This window comes from Ailuropoda melanoleuca, chromosome 5, assembly GCF_002007445.2.
Source record: "Ailuropoda melanoleuca isolate Jingjing chromosome 5, ASM200744v2, whole genome shotgun sequence".
NCBI classification, from domain to species: domain Eukaryota; kingdom Metazoa; phylum Chordata; class Mammalia; order Carnivora; family Ursidae; genus Ailuropoda; species Ailuropoda melanoleuca.
The window spans coordinates 21,918,146-21,942,926 of record NC_048222.1 but is presented as its reverse complement, the minus strand read 5'-3'; the positions used below and the strand labels follow the sequence as shown (position 1 = coordinate 21,942,926).

General features: G+C 42.2%; 1 protein-coding gene across 7 annotated transcripts; it reads right to left on the bottom strand.

The window, feature by feature from the left end:
* Window positions 1-1,826: 1,826 nt before the first annotated feature.
* On the bottom strand, window positions 1,827-24,761 carry ECI2 (enoyl-CoA delta isomerase 2). 7 transcript variants are annotated; one of them, XM_034660389.1, is made up of 13 exons: window positions 24,607-24,739; window positions 23,494-23,637; window positions 22,555-22,635; window positions 22,163-22,432; window positions 21,648-21,798; window positions 19,710-19,808; window positions 19,296-19,484; window positions 17,117-17,186; window positions 11,523-11,625; window positions 10,343-10,463; window positions 5,922-6,011; window positions 4,158-4,301; window positions 2,525-3,267 (listed from the first exon to the last, which is right to left on the bottom strand). In XM_034660389.1, the coding sequence occupies exons 5-13, from the start codon at window positions 21,768-21,770 to the stop codon at window positions 3,112-3,114; spliced, it is 1,095 nt and encodes a 364-aa protein (XP_034516280.1). In that variant the 5' UTR covers window positions 21,771-21,798; window positions 22,163-22,432; window positions 22,555-22,635; window positions 23,494-23,637; window positions 24,607-24,739; the 3' UTR covers window positions 2,525-3,111. The 7 variants fall into 7 exon arrangements, with proteins under 7 accessions (XP_034516278.1, XP_034516280.1, XP_034516281.1 ...); XM_034660387.1 differs by lacking the exons at window positions 22,163-22,432; window positions 23,494-23,637 and adding an exon at window positions 3,849-3,958 and having other exon boundaries at window positions 1,827-3,267; window positions 24,607-24,699; XM_034660390.1 differs by lacking the exon at window positions 22,163-22,432.
* Window positions 24,762-24,781: the final 20 nt, after the last annotated feature.

Genomic DNA, 24,781 nt, shown 5'->3' with positions numbered 1-24,781 from the left:
CCATGTTGTTTTCTGTATGTTTTGCGTATTTTTTTTTGTCCCTCATTTCCTCCATTACTGCTTCCCTTTGTGCTTAGTTGATTTCTTGTACCAACACATTTTGATTCTCTTTCTTTTTGTGTATCTTCTATGGGTATTTTTGTGTGTGTGGTTACCATGGGGATTACATATAACATCCTAAAGTTATAACCATCTATATTATAGATTATTAACTATATATTATATGTAGTTCTAACAATCTATAACAATGTATCTTTGTTACCAACTTAACTTCAATTGCTACACTGTCCCTCCACTTACGTTATGATTCACAAATTACTTTAAACCCATTAACATAGATATATAATTACATCTTACACATTTGTCTTCTAAATCCTATAGAAAATTAAAAGTGGACTTGAGGGATGCCTGGGTGGCTCAGTTAGTCAAGCATCTGCCTTCGGCTCAGGTCATGATCCCAGGTCCTGAGATCCGAGTCCCTCATCGGGCTCCTTGCTCAGCAGGGAGCCTGCTTCTCTCTCTGCCTGACACTCCCCCTGCTCGTGCTCTCTCTCCCTCACTCTCTCTGACAAATAAATAAAATTTTAAAAAATGTTCTTTAGAAAAAAAAATGGAGTTGCAAACCAAAATTATAAAAATACTATTTTTATATTTGTGCATGTATTTACCTTTACCTTTACTGGAGAACTTTATATTTTCATGTGGCTTTGAGTTACTATCTAGCATCCTTTCATTTCAACTTGGACACCATTCAGTATGTTTGGTGGGGATAGATTTCGTGGTAATGAACATCCCCAGTTTTTGTACAGTAATGTCTTAAATTTCTCCCTCATCTTTGAAGGGCAATTTTGCCAGATGTAATCAGTTGACATTTTTTTTTTTCTTTCAGCATTTTAAACATGGCATCCTAACTGCCTTCTGGACCGTAAGGTTTCTGGTGAGAAATCTGCTAAATATCTTATTGGAAATCACTTTCTGTGATGAGTGGCTTTTCTCTTGCTGCTTTCAAGGTTCACTCCTTGTCTCTGACAGGTCTGATTAATGTGTCTCACTGTAGGTCTCTTTGTGTTCATCCTAAAGTTCATTGAACTTCTTGGATTTGTATATCTACATCTTTCCTCAAATTTAGTCATTCTTTTTTTCTGGTAATCACCCTGTCCCTTTCTCTCCTCCTCTCTCACCTCACTCGATCTCTGCCTAGGACTCCCACTGTCTGTCCATTGGTTGGCTTGATGGAGTCTGTCCCCTAAGTATTTGAGGCTTTATTCACTTTTCTTCATTCTTTCTTCTTTTTGCTCCTAGAACTTGATCACTTCAAATGACTTCTCTTTAAGTTTGCTGATTTTTCTTCTACTTGTTCAAGTCTGCCTTTGAACCCCCTCTAGTGAATCTTTCCATTCAGTTATTATAATTTTCAGCCCCAGAATTTGTTTGGTTTAAAAAAATGATAATGTGACTCTTTGTCGATACTCTTATTTTCTTCACATACTGTTTTCCTCATGTCCTTTAGTTCTTTGTCCATCTTTGCCTTTAGCTCTTTTGAGGTATTCAACATTTGTTTTAAAGTCCTTAGCTAGTAAATCTGATGACTTTTTTTTTTTTTGGAATTGTTTCTGGAATTTTTCCTCCTTTGAGTGGTCTATGTTTTTCTGTTTCTTTGCACACCTTCTGACCCTTTGCTGAAAATTGGGCATTTTTGCAAACAAGCCCCTCTTACACTGATCTGTGAGACCTCTCATGGGTGGGCCTGTGAGTCTTCATGTCAGCCCAGGCCTTCTCAGATCTTTTCTGGGCATGCTTCCTGTCTAGGCCTGTATGTTTATCTGTTTCTTTTTTTTTTTCTTTTCAATTTTCCCTCGGCTGCTTTTAAATGACTTCATTTCCTGAAGAGGCTCCAGCTTCTTCTCAGGGACTTAAGTGCTCTATGATTCCTGTTTTGTGATCTCCTTCCTAGTATCCGAGGGTCTGCAGTCAGCTTGTACCTTTCACGTGTTTCATTGTGTGCCACTCCCTCTCATGGTTTCTTATCTCACAATCAAACTAGGCCAGCATTTCCCTCTTGAACTGTGAGTCAGGCAAGATAGCAACCAGTCCCTCAGGGAGCCTACATATAGACCAGAAGGTTGCAAACAAGTTCCACTCTGCTCCTTCCATCCCAAGGGAGGGAGTTGGGGATTAGGCGAATTTCTTCCAACCACAGCATGCCGTGTAGGTGGGGGGGGGCTGCCGAGGGCAAGTAAGAACTCCACACAATTTCCTATAATTTTCAATGTGATTTTTCTTCATTGGACATTTGCTTGTTTGGTGTAGATGTTTCTTTAGTTTATTTGATGGTTCTATGGAGAAATGAGGGATTTAGAAGAGCAAAATAGTCCATGCCAGTTTGGTGGCCACTGGAATCATACTCCCATCCTTGTCAACAGATATGGCACTAATCAAAACAGAAAGTTGCAAGGACAGTTCCGGCAGTTTGCAGGTTAAACAAGAATGAAGACTATGTAATAAATAAGTATATAATAACTGATTCAGACACTGCTTTTATTTCCAGTGAAATAACCTAATTTTCCCTTCATGACGTTTTTATTAAATTATGGGGAAAAAACGGAACTAAGATCGTTGTTTCTTTTGTGTGTGTGTGTTTATTTTCTAATACTACTGCTCCATTTGCTCCCTTGCTAGGTGGTTGAAAAAGAACATGCAACTCACCGAAGACCTTCAGTCAGTGATCCAGAGGCTGTCTGTGTTTGGGCCAATTAAGTCAGTCACCCTCTGTGGACGGCAGAGTGCTATCGTGGTGTTCAAAGACATGACTTCAGCTTGTAATGCTGTAAACGCTTTTCAAAGCAGGACCCCAGGCACAATGTTTCAGTGCTCCTGGCAACAGAGATTCATGTCGAAAGACGTAAGACTCCCTATGATCCAAATCCTATGTAAACTCTTAAAGCTTGTGGTACATAATTTGTTTGTCATCAGGGCTCTAGTGAAATATGATAATCATAAATGATATGTTAGCACTGAGAAAAGGCACAGTTTATTTAGTTCCAGTATTGAAAATCAGAAATGACAGCACAATCCCTTCCTTTGAAATGTGTAACTCTGCTGTAACAGGCATCACATTTTGGCTTTTCGGGATAAGAAGTTCATGATCGCATTCATGCATTCGTCTGACAGCCACCTTTCCTGGAGGATTCTGCTTTCTTCAGCGTTAGTAGCATGCAGCTTTTCTTTCTCGTGATTTCTGATCATCTGTTTTGAAATACGCAAGGCCTGAAAACACAAGACCAACAATAAGGTTAAGAGGCCTTCTAACAGGGGGCGCCTGGGTGGCTCAGTCGTTAAGCATCTGCCTTTGGCTCAGGGCGTGATCCCAGGGTCCTGGGATAGAGCCCGCATCAGGCTGCCTGCTCCGCTGGGAGCCTGCTTCTCCCTCTCCCCACTCCCCCTGCTTGTGTTCCCTCTCTCACTGGCAGTCTCTGTGCCAAATAAATAAATAAATAAATAAATCTTAAAAAGAAAAAAAAGAGGCATTCTAATGGGAGTGGGATAATTCTACAGAGCTGATTTTTGTGTCTCCATGGTTCACGGAATCTTGTCATGCCTTCATATGTACGTGTGACATAGGACAGCGCTTCTCAAACTTTAAGGTGCACACAAATCATCTTGGTAGACGTGGCAGAGGACCTGGGATCACAAATTTCTAAAAAGCCCCAGAGACTAAAGCTTCTGGTTCCAAGACCACATTTTGAGCAGAAAGATTATAAGAGCAGTCAGTTATGAATTATCATATATAAAAACCAAAGTGCTACATTGTAAGAATGTCCTAAAAGTCAAACGATCTGGCTTCTCACCTGGATTCAGGAATAACAGTGCTTGGCAAATACGGCCCATCCTCTTCCTTAAAGTTATCCCCAGAAAGAACTATCCCTCTGCCTTTATCCGTATCGTAGCAATGAAATGCCTGAGAAGTTTTTAAAAAATCAGTACTGCTGACATTATTATGGTTATTTTAAATCTCAAATTTAGATCTGCCTAAAGCCAACCAAAGTATATCTTGTTTTTTTAAAACGCTTATTCTCTTAAGGCAAATAAATTATTTCCGTGGTTTGTACTAGGAAAAAAAACAAAACAAAACAAAAACCCCAAAAGACAATACTAACATTTCGGGGGAGCTTTGAATATGCTTTCAGCCTGGTCCAAACTTCTTTCTGAAAGGTGCTATCAGGAAAAACTTCTGTAACAAGTCCTTGAGCACAGGCTTCTGCAGCAGTTAACTTCTTCCCAAAAATGAGCATTTCTGCTGCCTGAAACAAAAAGCAAGATTAAGACATTAACTTACTGAAACACAGGTCCGTTCACCTCAGAACTAACTGCTTTCAGGAGATAGAGGGCAGTTGCCTTACGGTCTTTTGAGATTGCCAGTACTTCTTGTTAAGGGAAAAACTGAAGACCTCAATCAGCAACGCTTTTGCAAACCATGCTGAGAGCATCTCAGGCTCTCTAGAAGGTTTGCAAGTATGTTTGCTTCTGTAAGGGTCTGTGCTGGGAAGGCAAGAGCAGGGAGCCCGGGGCAGAAAGGACCTGAAGCAGATGCTGATCCAGTAACCCACACAGCTAGAATCTTCCGTTTTATACAGCATAAACAATTATTAACAAAAAAAGAACTAAAAAAAAAAAAAAAAGGAAAATCCAGGTCACAGTAATGCCAACCAAACTTTGGACACCCTAACTTTCAAACTTCCCTTCCTTGGAAACTCTATGCAGTGGTCCATCGAGCTCTGACAGTTTTCTTTCCCTGCACAGGCACTACTAATTAGTTCTACCCGACCAAAGGAAAGCAAGGAAGGACTAATACTCAGTTTCTAACAAAACTGAGGTCCCTAAGCACATATCTTCTATATTTCCAATGGTGCTTCTGGAAAAATAATGCTTCATAGTCAAATGCCCTAAGCCTTAGAGCTGGTTCTGCCCAACTTTTCAAAATTAAAATCTGTAATAATGACTCAGGGCATGTGACAGAATAATGAGCTTTAAAAACTACTATCTGCAATGAAAACCTAGCAGTCCATGAAAACAGGCTCCATTCCAACCCCACCTCGTTCAGACCTCCAGAAATTTGCTAAGCCGCCCCCTATCCCGGCTCTCCGCTGTTCAGTCTCATCACGGTCACACTGGAGCCATGCACACTGAGCCTGGGCACCCAGGCTTCCACAGACACGGGGACAGACCTGGGCAGCCACGGAACCCCTCTGGGAGCCTGAACACCTGCCTACACCTACTGATGAAGAGGCCGCCATGACTGGGCGCGGCTCTGGAAGGCGTAACCCCCATGAGGACTCGCCTCTGCTGGCACCTCTCAAAGTCGAGATGTCATCTTACAGCTTCCAGGGGATGCTGCTCATCTACGTAGAAATCAAGCGAGGCCTTGAGCTGGCACAGCCCTGGTCCTCCAAGGACTCACATGACACAGCAGCGGAGGACGAGGCACCGGGCACCCAGCTGCAAGAGCAGAGCCCAGTCGGGGGAGTCGTGGAGAGTTTCTAATTTTCCCTCATACCAGACATTTCCCATAGCCTAGCTCTTCTATCTTTGAAACTTTCAGAGTTGAGGAGGAAATAACTCACTTTTTTTGTCTATATTATCAAAGAAAAGAAGAGAGTATAGAGTTACTTTTCGAACAGAGGTTACTTTTTCTTTTTAAGATTTATTTCTTTATTTGAGAGAAAGAGTGCAAGTGGGGGGAGGTGCAGAGGGGGAGAGAGAATCCTCAGGCAGACTCCCCACTGAGCACAGAACCTGACACGGGACTCGATCCCAGGACCCTGAGATCATGACCTACGCCGAAATCAAGAGTCTGATGCTTAACTGACTGCGCCCCCAGAGGTTACTTACTACAACACATTTTCACAGTTTCCAAGAGTTACCTTGCCTGGGCCCATTAACTTCGGAAAAGTATAAGAGGAACACCCTTCTGGAGTTTGGCCAAGGTGACTAAAAGGAGTGTGAAATGTTGCCTATTTGGAGAAAAAAGAAAAGAAAAACGATTACTTTTTGTATGTGATTTTTAAAAATCACTATTTGTACATATCTTCACAATACTTAATTGACAAAGCTTCTTAAAAATTAGGATTGCTGTGGTATTGTACATACACCAAGTTCACTCTTAGATGCGCGGCTCGGTTAGTTTTAACGAAGGTAACAGTTATGTAGGCACCGCCACGTGAAGATGGAGAATATCTCCATCACCCCAAAGGGCTCCTTGTGCCCTCTGCAGTCAGTCCATTCCTGTCACCCCCAAACCACCACCGATCTGTTTTCTGTCCCTTGTTTCGCCTTCTCTACAGTGTAATATAAATGGAATCATACATTCTGTAGCCTTCGGTCCTTAGCGTAAGACTTTTTGAGAGTCACCACGCTGTTGTAATGGTAGCTTGTTCCTTGTCGTTCCTGAGTAGAATTCCACTGTACAGATGTCACAGTTCCTGTGCGCATTCACCAGCGGAAGCCACCAGTGTTATGTCCAGCATTTTGGCTATGATGAGGAAGACCGTTCATGACAATTTGCATACCAGTCTCTGCATGAACGTGTTTTCAGTTCTCTGGGGTAACCAGGGGTGGAATTGCAAGGTTGTGGGGGTAAACTGCAGTTTAAGACCAAAAGAATTTCCAAAGTGGTGTATCACGTACCACTCCCCCCAGCAGGGACGAGGCCAGTTGCTCCACATACTTGCTAAACCTTCCTACCGTCTGTTGTTTTAACTTGAACCATCCTGGTAGGTGTGTGATAGTGTCTTGTGGTTCTAATTTACATTCCTGTAACGACTAATGATGTTGAGCACATTTATTTATGCTCATTAGCTCTTTTCATATCTTCTTTGGTGAAGTAACCGTTATAATACTTTGCCCCTATTTTTAAGTTAGATTGGTTGTCTTTTTATTATCGACTTGCCGTTCTTTACATATTCTGATTGCAAGTAACTTTCTTAATAGGGTCTTTCTCCTATGTTTTAAGGAGCCATTTATGCTTTATTTTCTGTGGGCTATGCACTCCTCTCCATTGCTCATGTTTACATCAAGTCGTTGATCTATCGTTTTATCAATGTATTTTAAAAACTTATTAGAGAGCTTAGTTTTTATTATATCAATTGGAAAATTCCTTCCTCAGTCTGTCATCCATCTTGATTTTACCCCAGAGGTTTTTAAATTGCCTTTAAATACCAGAATCTACTTCAATATTGGTTATTTAGACTCCAGAGCCATCTTTAGTTTTAGTTTTGTTTTTAAGTAGATTCCATGCCCAGCATGGATCCCAGTGTGGGGCTTGAACTCATAACCCTGAGATCAAGACCTGAACTGAGATCAAGAGTTGGATGCTTAACTGACTGAGCCACCTGGGTGCCCCTTGTTTTTTTATTTTTTAAAGATTTATTCACCTATTTTAGGCGGGGGGAGGGGGGAGGGACAGAGGCAGACGGAGAGAGAATCTTAAGCAGACTCCCTGCTGAGCACAGAGCCCAGCATGGGGCTCGATCTCACGACCCCAAGATCATAGCCTAAGCTGAAACCAAAAGTTGGAAGCTCAGCTTACTGTGCCACCTAGGTGCCCCCCCTTTTTTTGATTCAAGAAATATTTCTGTGTATTTCTTGATGAATGAGAAGTCCTTATGAAAGGAAATTAATTTATAATTGACAATATGTACACAGAACATTTAGACTTCACTTCCCATAATCAGATTGGTGCTATTTCTTAACGAATAGTGTGAGAAGACATAAATACATAATATACGCAGCATATATGTGAAAAAAATATATAAAATAAAAAGTTACTAATGTCACCTATCATCCCCTCCCCCCAAAAGCAAGCTTATTCCAGAAGATGTACTGAGAAGTCACAACCTAAGGAGTATAAGCAGGAAAGTGAAGGAAAACGCCAATCGTAGCGAAGGGGCCACAAACAGGTATATGCTGAACTGACAGTAAGTGGCATTTAACTTACTTTCAGAAATAGAGGAGTAAATGTGACTAAGGGTCAGGCTCTGGCGTCTGACTGCTTGGTGATTCTAGAAGCTTCTTCACCTCTTTGTGCCACAGTGGACTCCTCTGTAAAATGGAGACCAAAGTACGAACCTCACAGGGCTGGCGTGTGCATTAAGTGAGTATGTCTCATGTGCAGCAACAGAGTGCCTAGGATGTGGTGAGTACTCAAATATTATTTTTATGATTTCTACCCTTTTATTAACTCATAGGGGAAACGTATAATTTCCTGACAAAGAAGCTAATGGGCATTGTTAACTCTTGCCCATAATAAAAAACAATTTGGTTGAATGTGTGTTAAACCCACATTTAATATGGTATTTGTTTATGAAGCCAATAATGATAAATCTCATAAAATGCATTCCTCTTCACAGGTTCTTTCTTCTGTCTTTCTCTGATTTTAGAGTGAACCTTGGTTTAATTCAGTTGGGTGAACTCTTAGCAGTGGTCATTATTTGTCAAATATTTTACTCTGGGCCAAATGTTTTAGCATTTAAATTATCTACGTATGTTTCCTCCCTCCCTCCCTCCCTCCCTCCCTCCCTCTCTCTCTCTTTCTTTCAAGCTTTTATTTATTTATTTGACAGAGAGAGAGGCAGCGAGAGAGGGAACACAAGCAGGGGGAGTGGGAGAGGAAGAAGCAGGCTCATAGCAGAGGAGCCTGATGTGGGGCTCGATCCCATAACGCTGGGATCACGCCCTGAGCCGAAGGCAGACGCTTAACGACTGAGCCACCCAGGTGCCCTAGTATGTTTTCTTTCTATTTCAATTCCAATTTGTATCATAGGACTGAAGTTCTAGAAACCTTGAAAAGATGATGGATGTGACAGTCCTTTTGAATTCTGAGGGAGAATCAGGAGAATATTCAAATAGGATGATGTATTTGCCTCTAAGTACTGAAGAATGAGATCCCTAAGTTCAGCTCAGGAACTCCTGACCCCACCCCTGGTCAAGACTGGTTGATCAGTCAGTCCTCTCACACACATGATGTGACCACAGGCTACTGATTTCTGCCTTTGAGCAGAATTTCCTACCTACAAAGGTTAGGAAGCCTAGCATGTAGAATCTCACTATTTTCATGAGGCAATTATTAAAAACAATTAGCTCTGGAAACATACCCGATCAAATCAAACCGAATCCAGTAGAAAAAATGAACTCAAGAGACAAGGATCTTTAAAATATGGTCATGTCTATTAGTAGGGAAAATACCTCCAAACAAAACTAGGAATCTCTTCAGTGGTAAAAACCGAATGTTTCCCACAAGGTTGGAGAGCAGGAAATTGTACCACTGCATAAGCAAAAATTACTCTAAGAATCTAATAACCCTCCATGTGGTTACTAGTTCTACAGTAAAAGTTCTAAGATAAATGGTCATCACATCTTTGTTCATAAGGAGAGAGCCTAGGGTTCCAGCAGTCAGGGACTGGTTATCTCTGAGTGGTAAGATAAGAAGTGATTTTTAATTTAACCCTTTATGCAGATTTTTCAAAATTTTATTTTCTACTATGACCTACATTAATACTGTAGTGAGAACAGAAATTAACATCAGTGCAGTTCAATGGTGAACAGAAGGCTAACCTGTTTGGCAAGTAGCTTAAACTTCAGTTTACTTTTTTTTTTTTTTAAAGATTTTATTTATTTATTTGACAGAGAGAGAAACAGCCAGCAAGAGAGGGAACACAGGCAGGGGGAGTGGGAGAGGAAGAAGCAGGCTCCCAGTGGAGGAGCCTGATGTGGGGCTCGATCCCAGGACCCGGGATCACGCCCTGAGCCGAAGCAGACACTTAACGACTGAACTACCCAGGCGCCCCTAAACTTCAGTTTACTTATTTGCAAAGAAGGGAGTGAGGGTAGAGAGTGTTTCAAAGTTCCTTCTTATTCAAAAATTCTAATATTCTAAAATTCTAAACTCCAGAATTTGTTTACTTGGAAAAAAGTGTCAAATTATCCACTTGCAGAGCATGCCAAAATGCAACTCCCCCCCCGCCCAGCAAGCTTTCGCGATCTCCTATTTTAGATTAATTGGAAAATCAGAAGTTGAGTAACTGTTATGTAATTTTTTTAGACAATAGAACCAAAATAGTTGGGACAATGTTCACAACAATACTGGTGTTTAGGAAAACCAAAATTAATAATGAAGGACAAATAAAACAAGTCAAATTAAATTAGAGTAATTCTTTGGGAAAAAGTGAAATTTAATCCATTCTACCATAAATCATGCAATCTATTTACTACCAGCCAACAATAAAAGAGAATTCAGAGGCCCTCATTTTTACTTCATGACGCTCTATGTTTCTGGGGGCTGACTTACCCTGTCAGATGCATACACAAGATCAAATAGCCTAAGAATGGTGACAGAGATTCCCACAGCTGGACCATTGACCGCTGCGACCAGAGGCTTAGGAAAATCTATGAAACAGCCCACAAAATCCCTACAGAAATGGAAATACAAAAGCATAGTTAAATGAGCTGGAGGAGATTATGCTAAGTGAAATAAGTCAAGCAGAGAAAGACAATTATCGTATGGTTTCACTCATTTATGGAACATAAGGAAGAGCGGGAGGACCACAGGGACGGAGGGAACACTGAACAGGAAGAAATCAGAGAGGGAGACAAACCATAAAAGACTCTGGACCCCGGGAAACAAACTGAGGGTTACAGAAGGGAGGGGGGTGGGGGAACGGGGTGACCGGGTGATGGGTATTAAGGAGGGCACGCGTGGTGATGAGCATTGGGTGTTATATGCCACTAATGAATCGCTGATCACTGCATCAAAAACTAATGATGTCCCATATACTGGCTAAGTGAACATAATAACAATAAAAAATGTCCCAACACGGCATGAATGAAGTACAATAAGGAAGACAACGTGAGTCTGAAATGAACTCTGGCCAGCCTGAACACCCATCTGGATGGCATCTGATGGAAACTGCTAGACTGAGTCTCTAAGCTGGACCTTGGTTCCACTGTGTATTCTAGGCCAGGGCAGGGCTGTACGCAAGCTGCAGACTGAGAGCTTAGGGTGGCTGGCCGAGCAGCATATGCTGCAATATTATAGCTCCTGGGAATGAGGAACCCGGTAGGGATACGTGAGCTGGGAAGAGAGAGGCCTTCACGTCCTCTGTGCTGAGGCTACCTCACATGTCCCATGACCAGCAGTCATGGAAGTCAGGCATTCCTCTGGCCGAATGAGAATTGGCTAAATCTCTCTGCTTCAATAGGAGAGAACTTTTTTTTTTTTAACAACTGCAGTTGACTTTTATGCCTTCTAATCAAATCTCACGCAAAGCAGCAGGATGAGCAGGTAACAGAAGTTAAAGTGATAGGATAAATGCCCACATATTGATAGAGGCGGTCTGGAGAAATACGCTTGTCCAAAGCCACATGAACGACACTGACACAAAGAAGCATCTATCTTACTTCTGCTGCACTAAGTAACACTCTGATGACTATGAATGAGTCCGTTGGGATCAGACAAACGTCAGTCTTACCTCAGTAAAATGGCACCCCTTCTAGCTTTCTCCTCTATTTCATCAGGGGAAATATGAGTGAAATTAGTCAGATCATTTCCACTGGAGAAATAACTACCATTTCCTGTAAATAAAATCAACAGAGTCACCATTCATTCATTCTTTAATTACTGAGTATCTGCTATGTGCCAGTCTCCATGGCAAGCACTGGAAATACACTGGCGAGCCAGCCATGGCTCTTGCCCTAATTTACAGAAAGGTGAATAAGCTGACATCGATTCAAAAACATACTAACAAATGTAGGCAATGCAACTCTGATACAAAGGAGAAGTACTTGATGATAATATGAGAGTGTGTCATAGGGGATTTATTCTAACCTGGAGGTTTAAGGAGGGATGTTTCTAAGGAAGGAACAACTGAACTGAGATCCCTAGAAAAAGAAAGGTAGGAAGAATTCATGCAGAGGGAAGCATGTGCAAAGGTCCTGTGAAGGGGGTAACTCTGGCCACTGTGCCAGAGCAGAAAATCCCAGAGGGGAAGCTGGTGTAGGATGAGGACAGGCAGGATGGGCCATGCAGGTCTTTGCTGATCTGTTAAGATGTTTTGACTTTTATTCTAAGAGCCACTGAAGGTGTTTTGTGTTAAAGCATAATTTACATATAAGAACACCAATTATATATTTTTTTAATTTTTTAAAAATATTTTATTTATTTATTTGATGAAGAGAGAGAGACAGCCAGTGACAGAGGGAACACAGGCAGGTAGAGTGGGAGAGGAAGAAGCAGGCTCCCAGTGGAGCAGGGAGCCTGATGCGGGGCTCGATCCCAGGACCCTGGATCAGGCCCTGAGCCGAAGGTGGACGCTTAATGACTGAGCCACCCAGGTGCCCCAAGAACACCAATTTTAAACACTCAGTTCAATGCTTTTGATGACCCCAAATACCTGCGTGATCACCTGAAACAAGATGCGGGACATTTCTACCATCCCACAAAGTTCCCTTAAGCTCCTTTCCAGCCATCCCACCCACCCTGCCCCAACACAACCACTTTCTGACTTCAATCACCATAGAATACTTTTGCCTATTTTAGAAATTTTATCAACAAAATCCTATAATATATACTCTTGGGTCTGTGTTCTCCTCCCTGAACTATGTCTTCAAGATTCGCCTGTGGGGCGCCTGGGTAGCGCAACTTTTAAGCGTCTGCCTTCGGCTCAGGGCGTGATCCTGGTGTTCCGGGATCGAGTCCCACATCGGGCTCCTTGGCTGGGAGCCTGCTTCTTCCTCTCCCACTCCCCTGCTGTGTTCCCTCTCTTGCTTGGTGTCTCTCTGTCACATAAATAAATAAAATCTTAAAAAAAAAAGATTTGCCTCTATTCTCATATCAGTTCTTCAATCCTTTATACTGCTGAGTAGTTTTCCATGTAGGACTAGTCAACAATTTGTTTACTCATCTGTTGGTGGGCATGAGTTGTTTTTGGCTCCTGTGAACTGGATCACAAATCATTCTGTGGATACAGGCTTAATTTATCTGAAGTCATTGCTTAGGAGTGGGCTGACGCGCCGCTGAGCTGGTATGTGTTTCGGTCCATAGACAGCTGCCAGGCAGTTTCCTGAAGTGATGTCGCGTCAGAAATGTGCGGAGGTCCTAGTTCTTCTGCAACATCACCAATATTTCGCATCGTCTTTTAGATTGTAGTCATTCTAGTGGGTGAAATACTGCACTGTGATTTTAACTTGCATGTCTTTGAAGGCTGATGAGATTAAGCACATTTTCATGTATTTATTGGCAATCTGTGCATCTTTTATGAACTGTCCAAGTCGTTTATCTAGTTTTAAAGTCTGGTGGTGGTGGTGGTTGTTAATTTCTAAGGAGTTCTTTATATATCCTGGATATTAATCCTTAATCAGATTTATGTATGGCAAATATTCCCCCTCCCCCAGCCTGTAGTACTTGCATGTTCGTTTTCTTACTATCATCTTTGAGAAGCACATATTTTAAATTCTGATGAAGTCTAAGTTGTAAATAGTTTCTTTTATGGTTAATGCTTTTTGTGCCCAGTCCAAGAAATCTCTGTCTATGTCGAGGTCACAAAGAAACTGTTTTCTTCTAGAAGCTTTATGTTTCTGGGTTTTATGCTTACATGACTTTTAAATTAGTTTTTGTACAGGGTGTAAGATGGGGTTGAAGTTCATTTTCCCCCATATGGATAGTTAGTTGTTCTGGCACCATTTGTCAAAGGAGTTTTCTTTTTCCACTGAATTGTCTTGGTGCTGAAGAACTTTTAAATGGGGGAGGAATAAGATTTGTATTTGGAAGAAGATTCCACTGGATGTAGTGAGACTGGACAAAGCATGGGAGAGAGGAGGACAAAAGGAAATCAGAAAGATGAGACAGGCCTTATTTCAGCTCAGACAAGAGTCCACGGTGGCTTGGACTAGTGCGGAGGAGACAGACAAAAGGGCTGACTCCAGAGCTACTGGGGAAGTGAAATGGGATCAGACAGGACATGGGAGGGGAGAGAGCGACAAGGTCAATGATGAATGTTAGGATTCTGGTCTACGTGACAGGGTAGACGTGGAGCCACCCAGTGTGATCTGGAACACGGGAAAAGCTCCGGAGAGAAAGACGCAGGAGGTGGTGCCTCTGAAGAAGTGCCAGGTGGGTACACCGGTCGGGAGCCCTGGGAGTGTCCTGACCAAAGACACCAAGTGGGGGAAGCACCAGCATCTGGACTTCCGTTGGAGAGTGGGCATGGATGCGGGGTCCAGGGAGAGCAAGAAGCGAGAAGAGAACACCGCCCAGAACTAAGCCTTCAGGAACCCTCCCTCCCTCTTGCTGGCCACACAGAGGATGAACCTACAAAGAAGATGTGGGCCAGCAGATCGGAGGGGCAGGCTGTGCCACTGAAGCCTAGGGCAGACAGACGTTTAAGAAGGAGGGAAGGTCAGACGAAGCCTGAAAAAGGTCCCAAGGATTTAATGATACAGAGGTGAGGGTGGGGATCTAAGCAAAAGGTAGAGACCACACTGGAATGGGCTCAAGGGAAAGTTTCAAAGGAAAAATTCAGAAGACATGTTTGTTTTGTATTGGGCTTTAGACAGTTATATCTGGGGAACTGAGAAACAGCTAGCTATACTTGTTAACAGCAGTATTTTTACATAATAAATGTTCTTTGATTTTTTCTTACATTACTATCAGGAGTCAATGGTGTCATAAGTAGTATTTTTAATACTTCCATGGGTAATAAAACTTCTTTTCCAAGCACATTGTTACGCTGGTCCTCAATGTATATATAAAAAATAAACAGCGGAGCTTTTTCTATGGACTCAAAATGGAAGTGATGGACAAGAGAAAGAAAAGAAAAGTGCCTGGGAGTGTTCAGGAAGAAAGCTAGAGAGAAAACCACAACCACTGAAGAATGATGCCATTAGAGGCTGTAAAAAGGACAGACATTGCTAAAAATGCAACCGGAGTATAAGATCGAGACTAGTGAGCAAAGCAACAGAAGACAAGAGTTAAGAATTCAGAGAAAATAAAAGACAACAGTCCCAGCAGACCAGACATTCTCTTCTATAACTAGGTTTCTTTCAGAAAGAACAGACCAATTGAAACAAAAACATTCAGAGACATTATCAAAGAAAACTTAAAACAAGGCCTTACTAATCAGTTTTAACATGGTACATATGTTCTATGGAAAAGTGATAAAGAATGGGAAAGTTATCTCCTGGTCATCTAGGGGGAAAAAAAGATCTTATAAAAACAAAATTAATGTTAGCCTTGAACTTCTCCGGGGCAACATTCTAGGCTAGAAGACAGTGAAGCACTTCGTAACAGACTATAGACTTGAAAGAGAGGCTCTGTGGGGTGTTGGGAAACGCATGCTCCCTTCCTCGCCTCTCGTAGGGACAACCAACAGACACTGTCCGAGGGGAATAGTGCAAGCTAGAGATATTGATGGGTACCATACAAAGCTATCAAAGCAATTACTAAAAGCAGGAAAAATAACTTTCAAACTATGAGCAGTAAAACACATCCCAAGGAAAAAACAGACCATGAAGTAAAAAATAACAGTGAAAGGAAGCATTACAAGTAGTAAGCATGGAAGGTGCCAGAACGAAAATGCAACAATCTGTCCTATACATAAATCTCAACAGGTAAAGGGGCCTTTACAAAAAAAAAAAATTCAGACTGGATCGAAGAGGGAAAAATCCAACAATGTGTGCTGTAAGACACAGACTGCAAGAAGGAATTCAGAAAGACAGAAAGCTGAAAGGACGGGTAACGGTTTGCCAGGCAAGTGCAAGGAGTACTGAGGCAGGTGTTACGGCATTCATATTTGACAAGGTGGACTTGAAGTGAGACCAAAGATGACCATTTTATACTAATGGATAACTCTTCACAAGTGTTCTAGTGTCAATAAGATAAAAAACTTGCTTTAAAGCAAATTTGTTTTTGACATGAAGGAGAAGCTGAAAGAAACATAATAGCAATAAATGCCTTTAATTTACTTTTTTCAGTCTGAGATTAATTAGAAGACAAAAACAGAGATGGGGGAATCTAACATAAATTAGAAAGGTCTAACTGATAGATTTTTAACTCTGTACCTTAAAAGAATGAACTTATTTTTGAATTCCTGGATGATACAAAAAATGGGCCATTTTCCAGTTATTTATCTTCAAGGTAGAGAGTTCAATATAGAGCAATATACACAAAATTTAATAGATTTTTAAAAAGTAAATCTAGTGGGGTGCCTGGGTGGCTCAGTCAGTTAAGCCTCCAACTCCTTTTTTTTTTTTTTAAAGATTTTATTTATTTATTTGACAGAGACAGAGACAGCCAGCGAGAGAGGGAACACAAGCAGGGGGAGTGGGAGAGGAAGAAGCAGGCTCCCAGCAGAGGAGCCTGATGCGGGGCTCGATCCCAGAACGCCGGGATCACGCCCTGAGCCGAAGGCAGACGCTTAACCGCTGTGCCACCCAGGCGCCCCAAGCCTCCAACTCCTGATTACGGCTCAGGTCATGATCTCAGGGCCGTGAGATCGAGCCCTGTGTCAGGCTCTGTGCTGGGTACAGAGCCTGCTTATGATTCATTCTTTCCCTCGTCCTCCACCTACCACCCAATGCCCAAAATAAATAAATAAATAAATAGTAAATCTAGTAAAACTGATCATCTCTGATTATAATTTACTGAAGCCAGGAATCAATAACAGAAATGGAAAATAAAAAACTAATCAACCAAATAAACAACAACAAAAAAAACCTTTTGGGAAATTTAAGGAACTATCATTATTATGTAACGCTTGGATCAAAGAGGAAATAGAAACCAAAAGTGAAGAATATATAGAAAATAACTATAGGAAAAGCAGAATTTATCAAAACTTAACTTTTCAGGGTTTCCCATCTATAGAATAAGGGTAATTATAGGGCCTAACTTCACTGGGTTTGTTGCAAGAAAGCTTATAAAAAGTTAAAAATAATAAAAATAAAACCTCAAAAAGAACAGAGTATCTCAGTACTGGAAACGGCTTCAGAGCTATTTACTCAATTTCCTATTTGGTAGGAAATCCCCCCAAATAGAAATTTAATTATTAAGAAATCCAAGAAAATGTCTTACCTGTTAAAACAGTTATGGTAGAGTCATCCTTGCTTGCAGCTTCAAGTGCAAGCATGATTTCCTGATACATCTATGTGAAAGGGGGAGACAAGAAAATGAAAGGAACTCTGAAAATGACAACTATCATGTGGGATTCACTAAAAGTCAGTCCGTAAGCCTGTCCTCTGCAAAGCGCCAACTGTTACGTTGGTTGTATTTACATAACCAAAAAGGCGGCCCAAAACAGTCAAAAGGATTGTAATTCATTTTACAGTTACTCGGCGTGTATTATGTACCATGTGCTCTTGTGGACACTGGGGGATATAGCCACCTTTCCCCAAAAGTGAACAGATAAGACCTAGTCCTTGAGCTTTTGGAATTGATAGAGAGGGGGAGCTCTAAAATGGTGGACAGTACAACACGGCAGACAGCTTGGAGGAAGCACTGGTGTCGAGCATGGGTAGCACGGGAGGCAGCCAGAGGCAGATTTCCATGAAGCAGTTTTTCAGCTGGGACCTAAAAAAGAGCATGTGTGTCGCAGGCAGTCTGGAAAGTCTTCAAGGCTGGGATTTCAAGACACTGTAATGGTAGCCAAAGACAAGGGGTCCAATATTTTAAATCAGCAATGTCTCTGAAAATCCTGGAGGTGTCGTTAATAGCTTTCAACGCACTGGTGCCATTTTTACCTCAGATAAGACGTTAGTGTGAGAGAATGATGAAGAGGGTTGATATTTATGGACACACAGATACTGAAAAAAAAATATGGACTTGACATAATAGATGAGTAAAGGTGAAATCGTATTCACTGAGGGAGGGAATGAGGAAATAACTCCATTATTATTATGGTTATGATGATGCACCATGACAGGGCAATTGGCCAGAGCTGGGATTAGGAGATGGATATATTAGGGTTTCAATTTAGGTTTTCCAGCTTATTAGTTATGTGAATTTGAGCAAGTTACTACTTAACCTAATTATTTTATTGTTAAATAGTATTAAAAGTAGGCTCTTTTTGGGATTTAAAGACACCTCTGTGTGGAAAGTGCTGACACACACTAGGCACTCTGTAAAGATAGCTGCTGTTACTAACCTCATCATCACCACCATCATCACCACCACCATCACCACCATCATCATCACCATTATCACCACCACCATCATCACCATCATCACCACCACCATCACCACCATCATCATCATCACCGTCATCATCACCATCACCATCATCACCATCATCACCGTCATCATCACCACCATCACCGTCATCATCACCACCATCACCATCATCACCACCACCATCATCATCACCATCACCACCGTCATCATCACCACCGTCATCATCACCACCATCACCACCATCATCATCACCATCATCACCGTCATCACCACCACCACCATCACCACCACCATCATCACCATGATTACACAGAAATGAGGCAAAGGCAATTAAACTGTGAGGATCAAATGTTTTACTAAGTCAATGGCACATATCCAACTTCATGGAATTCTTATTTAACACTGTTTTAAGTGAGCAGGCTCTTCCTGCTACAATGTAGATGATAAACCCAATGAAAAGGGTTCTAGCCCCTCAAATTTTACTTGCAGTTCAACACCAAGCATCCGATTAATTCCCTATAATTTTTTCAAGAGGAAGCGGGGGAAGAGGTTATTTTTATTATCATTCTAGTTTGATGAAAGACTCAAAAATCAAAGGAGCTCTTGTGAGGCAGCTCACTTGAGGCAGAGCTGGGTTATGTTATATTTAAGATGAAGGTCTTCTTTCCTTCTTGCCCTCTACGTATATAAAATAAAGGTCCAAGCAGCTTGAACAGTACTCACTCTCAAGTCTAAGTGACATGAGTAAAGTCTGGGGACAGTCTACATCAACCTTAGAGAACCTCTAGACATACTCTCTTTTATCAATGTATATTTCATTTTTATTAATTTAATTATTTGTGCTTCCATCATTAGGAAAGTTGCAGTGCTTTTTTGGACACATGGAACCTACCCGAAGCCAACAAATTCTAAATAACAAATGTTCAACTCAGCTGTATGAAGAAGTAGCCACCATTACTAATCTTCCTGCACAAATCAAACAAGAGATCATGAAAATAGCAATGATGCTGAAACATTCTAGTTGTTGAGTGAATGAGACGGAGGAAAGAAAAGCAGGACAAATGCCCAGGGCAGGTCATGTTACCTGTGTGGTCAATGCATTCATTTTGGTGGGCCGGTTCAACATGATCTTTGTGATGCCGTCTTCAGAAGTCATCACCAGGGTTTCGTAACCAGCTTGTTCCCTGTCTGCTTCAGGCTTCACTTGGCTAGAGGAGTCAGACGAAGAACTCAAACCAGACACCAAATCCACATAGTTCTGCCTAGCAGTTTCCTGAAGAGAAGGTAACAAATAACTTCAGCCATGGTCAATAAATAAGCACTTCGAGAAACTTATGATGCTAAGAAACGCCACCTTGCAATGAAGAAAGAAGTCTGATTCAACAGAATCCAACCAGATCTTGCAGGTTCCACCTCCAATGGTTTAATAATGAGAAGCACCCAACTTCCTTCAGGAATACAGCAAGTAAAATAAAAGCAAAGTAGCAAGTAAATTTACCTTGGGCAGATTGCCAAGAGCATTCCATGCATCCCATTTGGCCTTATTGATCAAGTCAAACACACCTGGTTTAGGTGTACTACAAGGTCCTTCAGTGGCCTGTGAGAGGGAGAGGGGCAATTATCGGTCAAATGTCCACGCAAATTAGAGTGTCAAATATTTAAGATCCACAAAATGTACAGCTAGGGTGAATGTGCCTTCCCCTCCCAAACACTTTTAGAAGATACATAAATTCATCTTAATTTTCCCCTTGCCCTCTCTTCGATGCTGCCGCTAAAAATACACAACAGAAAAAAGATGGGAGAGACAAAATGTGCCATCAGCTATCAGTCCCTAAAATAAGTTATAAATGCCTGCATATGAAAACAATGCAAGACAAGGGTGTCGGCAAAGTGCTTTTTAAAAACTTCTAAGAGCTCATTAGTTTTATATTGATGATTCCATTTTTCACAGACAATCAAAATATTCAAGCAAACCATCTTCAAAAGTACCCAGCCAACAAACATTTGGAAACCTGCCGTATATTCTGAAAGCCCACTCAAAGGTACAAAAAAAAAAAAATACCATTAATTCAGTGGTGGGTTTCTGCCAATTGAACAGAGTCCCTGGGGTAGCAGGAATGGGAGGGTGTCAGAGCCACTGGTCCTCTGGAAACTTAAATGAAGCCCATGCAAATAGGAACCATGAAAGCAACTAAATTTTACTTGTTTGAGAGTAGGTGGAGTGAGTGTTTTGAGATGAATATCCCACGCCGCTTACATAGCCAAATGTAAAAACTTTAAATTCCATAATTAGCTAAAAGAGGAAAGAAGAAAGAGGCTTTGAGAAACAAAGGCAGTGGAGGAGGCTTAGACTTTCCAAAGACAAAGAGACAAGGGTCACCCTGCAAGAGGGAGACACCTGAGAAGTGAGAGGCAACAGGATCCGCAAGCCCCCCTCCCCACACCGGGCCTGGAGTCAGGAAACGATACCTCTCCCAGAACAGATGTCTGATAACACACAGGGAGGACTGCCCACCAGGGAAGCTCACTCAAACCTTGGTGTTCAGAGTTTTCGTTTGGGGCTCCATGGTGCCGGCAGGCACGAATGAATACGTAGCCAGGAGCCCTCACTCAAAATCACACTGTTAGACTCTCAGGCCGACAAAGACACTCCTTAGCAGGCATGATCTTGGGAGGGCTTAGGGATTACCTCCCAGAAGTCAAGGGCAAAGCCTTGGCCTCTCTCTGAGCAAAGTCAAATTCTTCACTATACACACCTGTAAGACACTAAGGAAGGCTCAGACCGATCACGGGAAGAGGAAAACAGATCACACACAGGGGCCCCGACCAGCTGACTTCCCAACGTGGTCCTTAGACATCACAATTTACAAATTTCAATTTTAAATTTTTGTTATACGAATTTTCAAACATATAGAGAAGTAGAATGTTATAATGAATTCCCAATACTCGACCTAACTCAATAACTATCATTTTTTTTGCCATACTTGCTTTGTCCATCCTTTTCTTTTTTTCTCATTTTAGCGAATCCCAAACGCCATTCCATTTTACCCTTACATATTGAGTGCGCATTCCTAAAGAACACCAACATTTTCTTATATAACCATGTTCTTATATAACAACTCCTGGGTATCAGCTAATAGTCAGTCCACATTTAAATTTCCCCAGGGGCTTCAAAAAAAATTTGCAGTTGATTTTTTTCTGGTCAGAAGCCAAATAAGGTCTACACCTGTGATGGTTATCTCTTTTAAGTCTGACTCCAGAGTGACCCTGACACGTTACTTTTTGCCTTAACAGTACAGCAAAGACTAACATACAAAAACTGTCATGTAGACACTCTTCAGAGGAGCGGCAATACAAGCCCTAAAAATAGGAAAGGTGCATCCATTTGCAGAGCTATCTGCACGGAACGTCTCTATGTCAGAGCTCAGGCACCTACCTGCTTATAGAGCGCATAGAGTTTGAGCTTCACTTCATTTCCTGGGTCCTTCTCCAGCAGTTTCACCTGATTCATTGCACTCTCAAAATCCTTCTGACTGGCTCCCATTGCTGTCTTGCTCATGTGCAGCTGTGCTGGGACCTGCAGGGAACTGCAAACAGGCAGACTGATTTCGAATTGCTGCCAATCCTTAGACACCAAAATGCTCTGTTTCTCCTGAAATATGTTCCCTATACCTGCCCCTATACAAGCTGGCTGCAAACGGTTAGTGGTGTAGGGGCCAAGGGCAGGCCGCCCCAAGATGGGCCACTTTGGCATGAGCAATATTTTAAATTAAAAGAAGGCAAAGCCCAGTAGATGCAGGAAAAGCTCTCTGACTGCCCACCAACTGCCTAAGTTTACATTGGAAAGAACAGCCTGTACCAGGAAGAGAGCCATTAACAGAGATTCCTCTTAATCTAAGAAACTTATTTGTGTGATGGGACAATCTTTGTGTTCCCAAGATCTCCTCTCACCTTCCTAATGGTCTTCCTCCACTTTGTATCCTCAGACTCCCAACCCTTCTTCCTAGCTCAGAACGTAAGCTTCAAAATAGAAGTCATGTAAGCCTCATGTTGCCTGTCTTTGGAATTTCATGTCCGTGTGGATTCCCTATATATATGAAACCAAATTTGATTTTCTCCCGTTAATCTGTCTCATATCAATTTGATTCTTAATCCACCTAGAAGGACCTTGAAGGGCAGAATAAATTTCTTCTTTCCCAACAGTGGTTTCCAAAATGATTCCTAAAAAGAGAAATCATTACAGAAGCTAACTGTAGTAATCTTAAAATAAAGGAAAAGTTACAATCCAGCACAGCATTTGCAGCAATTCAAATTAAATACCGATAAAAGTAGCTGGAACCCACCTGAATGGCTGTGTAAATTTTGCCACAGGCAAGAAAGTGAATGAAAGGCACTGCAAGATGGAAGTGAGCAGGAGACTGAGCCTGAAAAGGTCAAGTGCACAGAATTTAATCCTTTGTGCCCTCTATGATTAACTAAGTATAAACTATTATCAGGTCAATTCTTCCATTCACCAAAATGTGTGTCCCAACACACAGGTGGGAGTCCTACAGGAAAGAAGCTGGGGTTCAGAGCCAGGGGCCAAGAAAGAATTCTTGACACATCTTTGGTGCAAAAAGGTGGTTTTATTAAAGCACGGGGACAGGACCCAGGGGCAGAAAGAGCTGGGCTGGGGTTGTGAGGAGTGGCCCATTATACACTTTCAAGTTGGGAGGGGGTTAGGGATAGCCTAAATCTCTAAGGAATTTTGGAAGCAAGATTTCCAGGACCTTGAGGGGGCTAGCTGTTGTTGGGAAAAGGTCATTTATTACTGTCTAATAAAACCTGAGTCATGAAACCCTTCAGATGGATATCTGTGGGCCATAAGCTTGGGGCATGATTGTCAACACGTATCTTGGGGGGTAGAGATAAAGGACATTGTCAAAGGAATTTTTATATGTTAAAGTAGATTTACAGGAGCCTGGGGGTTGGGCTAAGATTGCCCTTTGCCCTTAGCAAAGTATTGACAGCAAGGCACTTGGGTTCCTAGATGAATATGCTCTGCCTATTTCAAGGACTTGTCAATGCGTTGTAAGTAGTAAGAAAATTTAATTCTTTTGCCTTTGTTTCCCACATCAGAAGGAGAGAAGAATGGGTTAAGATACAGAGGAGCTGTGAGCTGTCCTTGGCATTCCAGACAAAGAGCCACTTCTTAGTAGGTGGGGGACCTACCTAGGGGACATCTAACTACTGTCGCTGCTAGTCTGTGAAGCTGCGCTGAACAGACATAACTAAATACTCACCCCAGGAAGTTCAGCCAGCCAACTAGGAGCAGAGCAGAAACAGCAAGCACAACCAGGTACAGTTTTTAGTAGGCAGAGGAAGAGAAAATTTCAGTGCACAGTACTGAGGCCGTAAGCAAAAAACTGATGTTCACAATGATGACCCTGGCATACAGAGTTAAAGTTAATGGGATCATAGATGATTAAAATAATACAGTTTTAATAACGCCCACACCTAAGGTATCACTTCTTCTGCAATAATATGCCTTTCAAAGAATATAAAGAACCGTAGGTTCACACTCTGAAATACTAATAATTCAATAAAGACTTCAAAAATTTTAATAGTAAATAACTGAATTAGTTTCTTTCCAAAAAGGGAAAAACTCTGCATCCCACATGATGCACGTTAAGTTCCAAACAGAAAACGAAAGGAAAACAAAATGTCTACTAGAAAGCCTACGTATGCAAGTTCTCACAAAATAATGGCACAAACTTAAAGTGGTTTTAAAAATTACAAAACACTACCGTTTAATACATAAAATCGGGAAAATCATAAAACTCCACCACCTCAAGGCAACCAACCACCATGTTCCAGGGTTTCCTGATTCCTTATGCATAGCTTGCTTTTTTTTGATTTCTACATAGTTTGTGCATCCCGTCACTTAACATTACAGAAGGGTTCTCCAGGAAGCAGTTCAATCCCACACTGATGATAACGGCTTGCGTTTCTACAGCATTCAGCAGAAAAGCCAAGCGTGCTCAGATGTTCGACTTCATTTTAGCAAACTATGTTTGCAACCTAGAAGCGGCCAGGGTGGCGGCGCGCGGGCCGAGGGCTGTGCGGCACTCACACCTGCCCGGCGTGTGGCCCGAGGTGAGGGGGGACGCGAACGCGGGGGGGAGGAGGGTAGCAGCTCAGGCCTCCCCGCGCGTCCGTCCGGACCATTTCGGGCCCAGCCGAAGAAGCGGACGCGCGTTTAAGGACACTGGCCATCACGCTCTCCCTGGAAAACTGTAAAAGCAGAGCCCTGTGGCTACCCGGACAAGACTAGACAGGGCCGCTCCCACGGGCGGCGACCGCCTCTGGACGCCGGGATCCCAAGGGCGACCTTGGACCCCTGGTTCAGCACTCACCTCCTGACCGCTCTCGGACACCAGCCCCGGACCAGTCGGCCGGTTACCCCAGCCATAGCCACCGCTAAGCCCGAAGCTGGGGCGCGGCAGGAATTCGGGGGCGGGATCTAGAACCTGAATGGCCCAGAGACTACGGAGCCGGGAGCAGAGCCTCACGGATAGGTTAGAGTAGGCG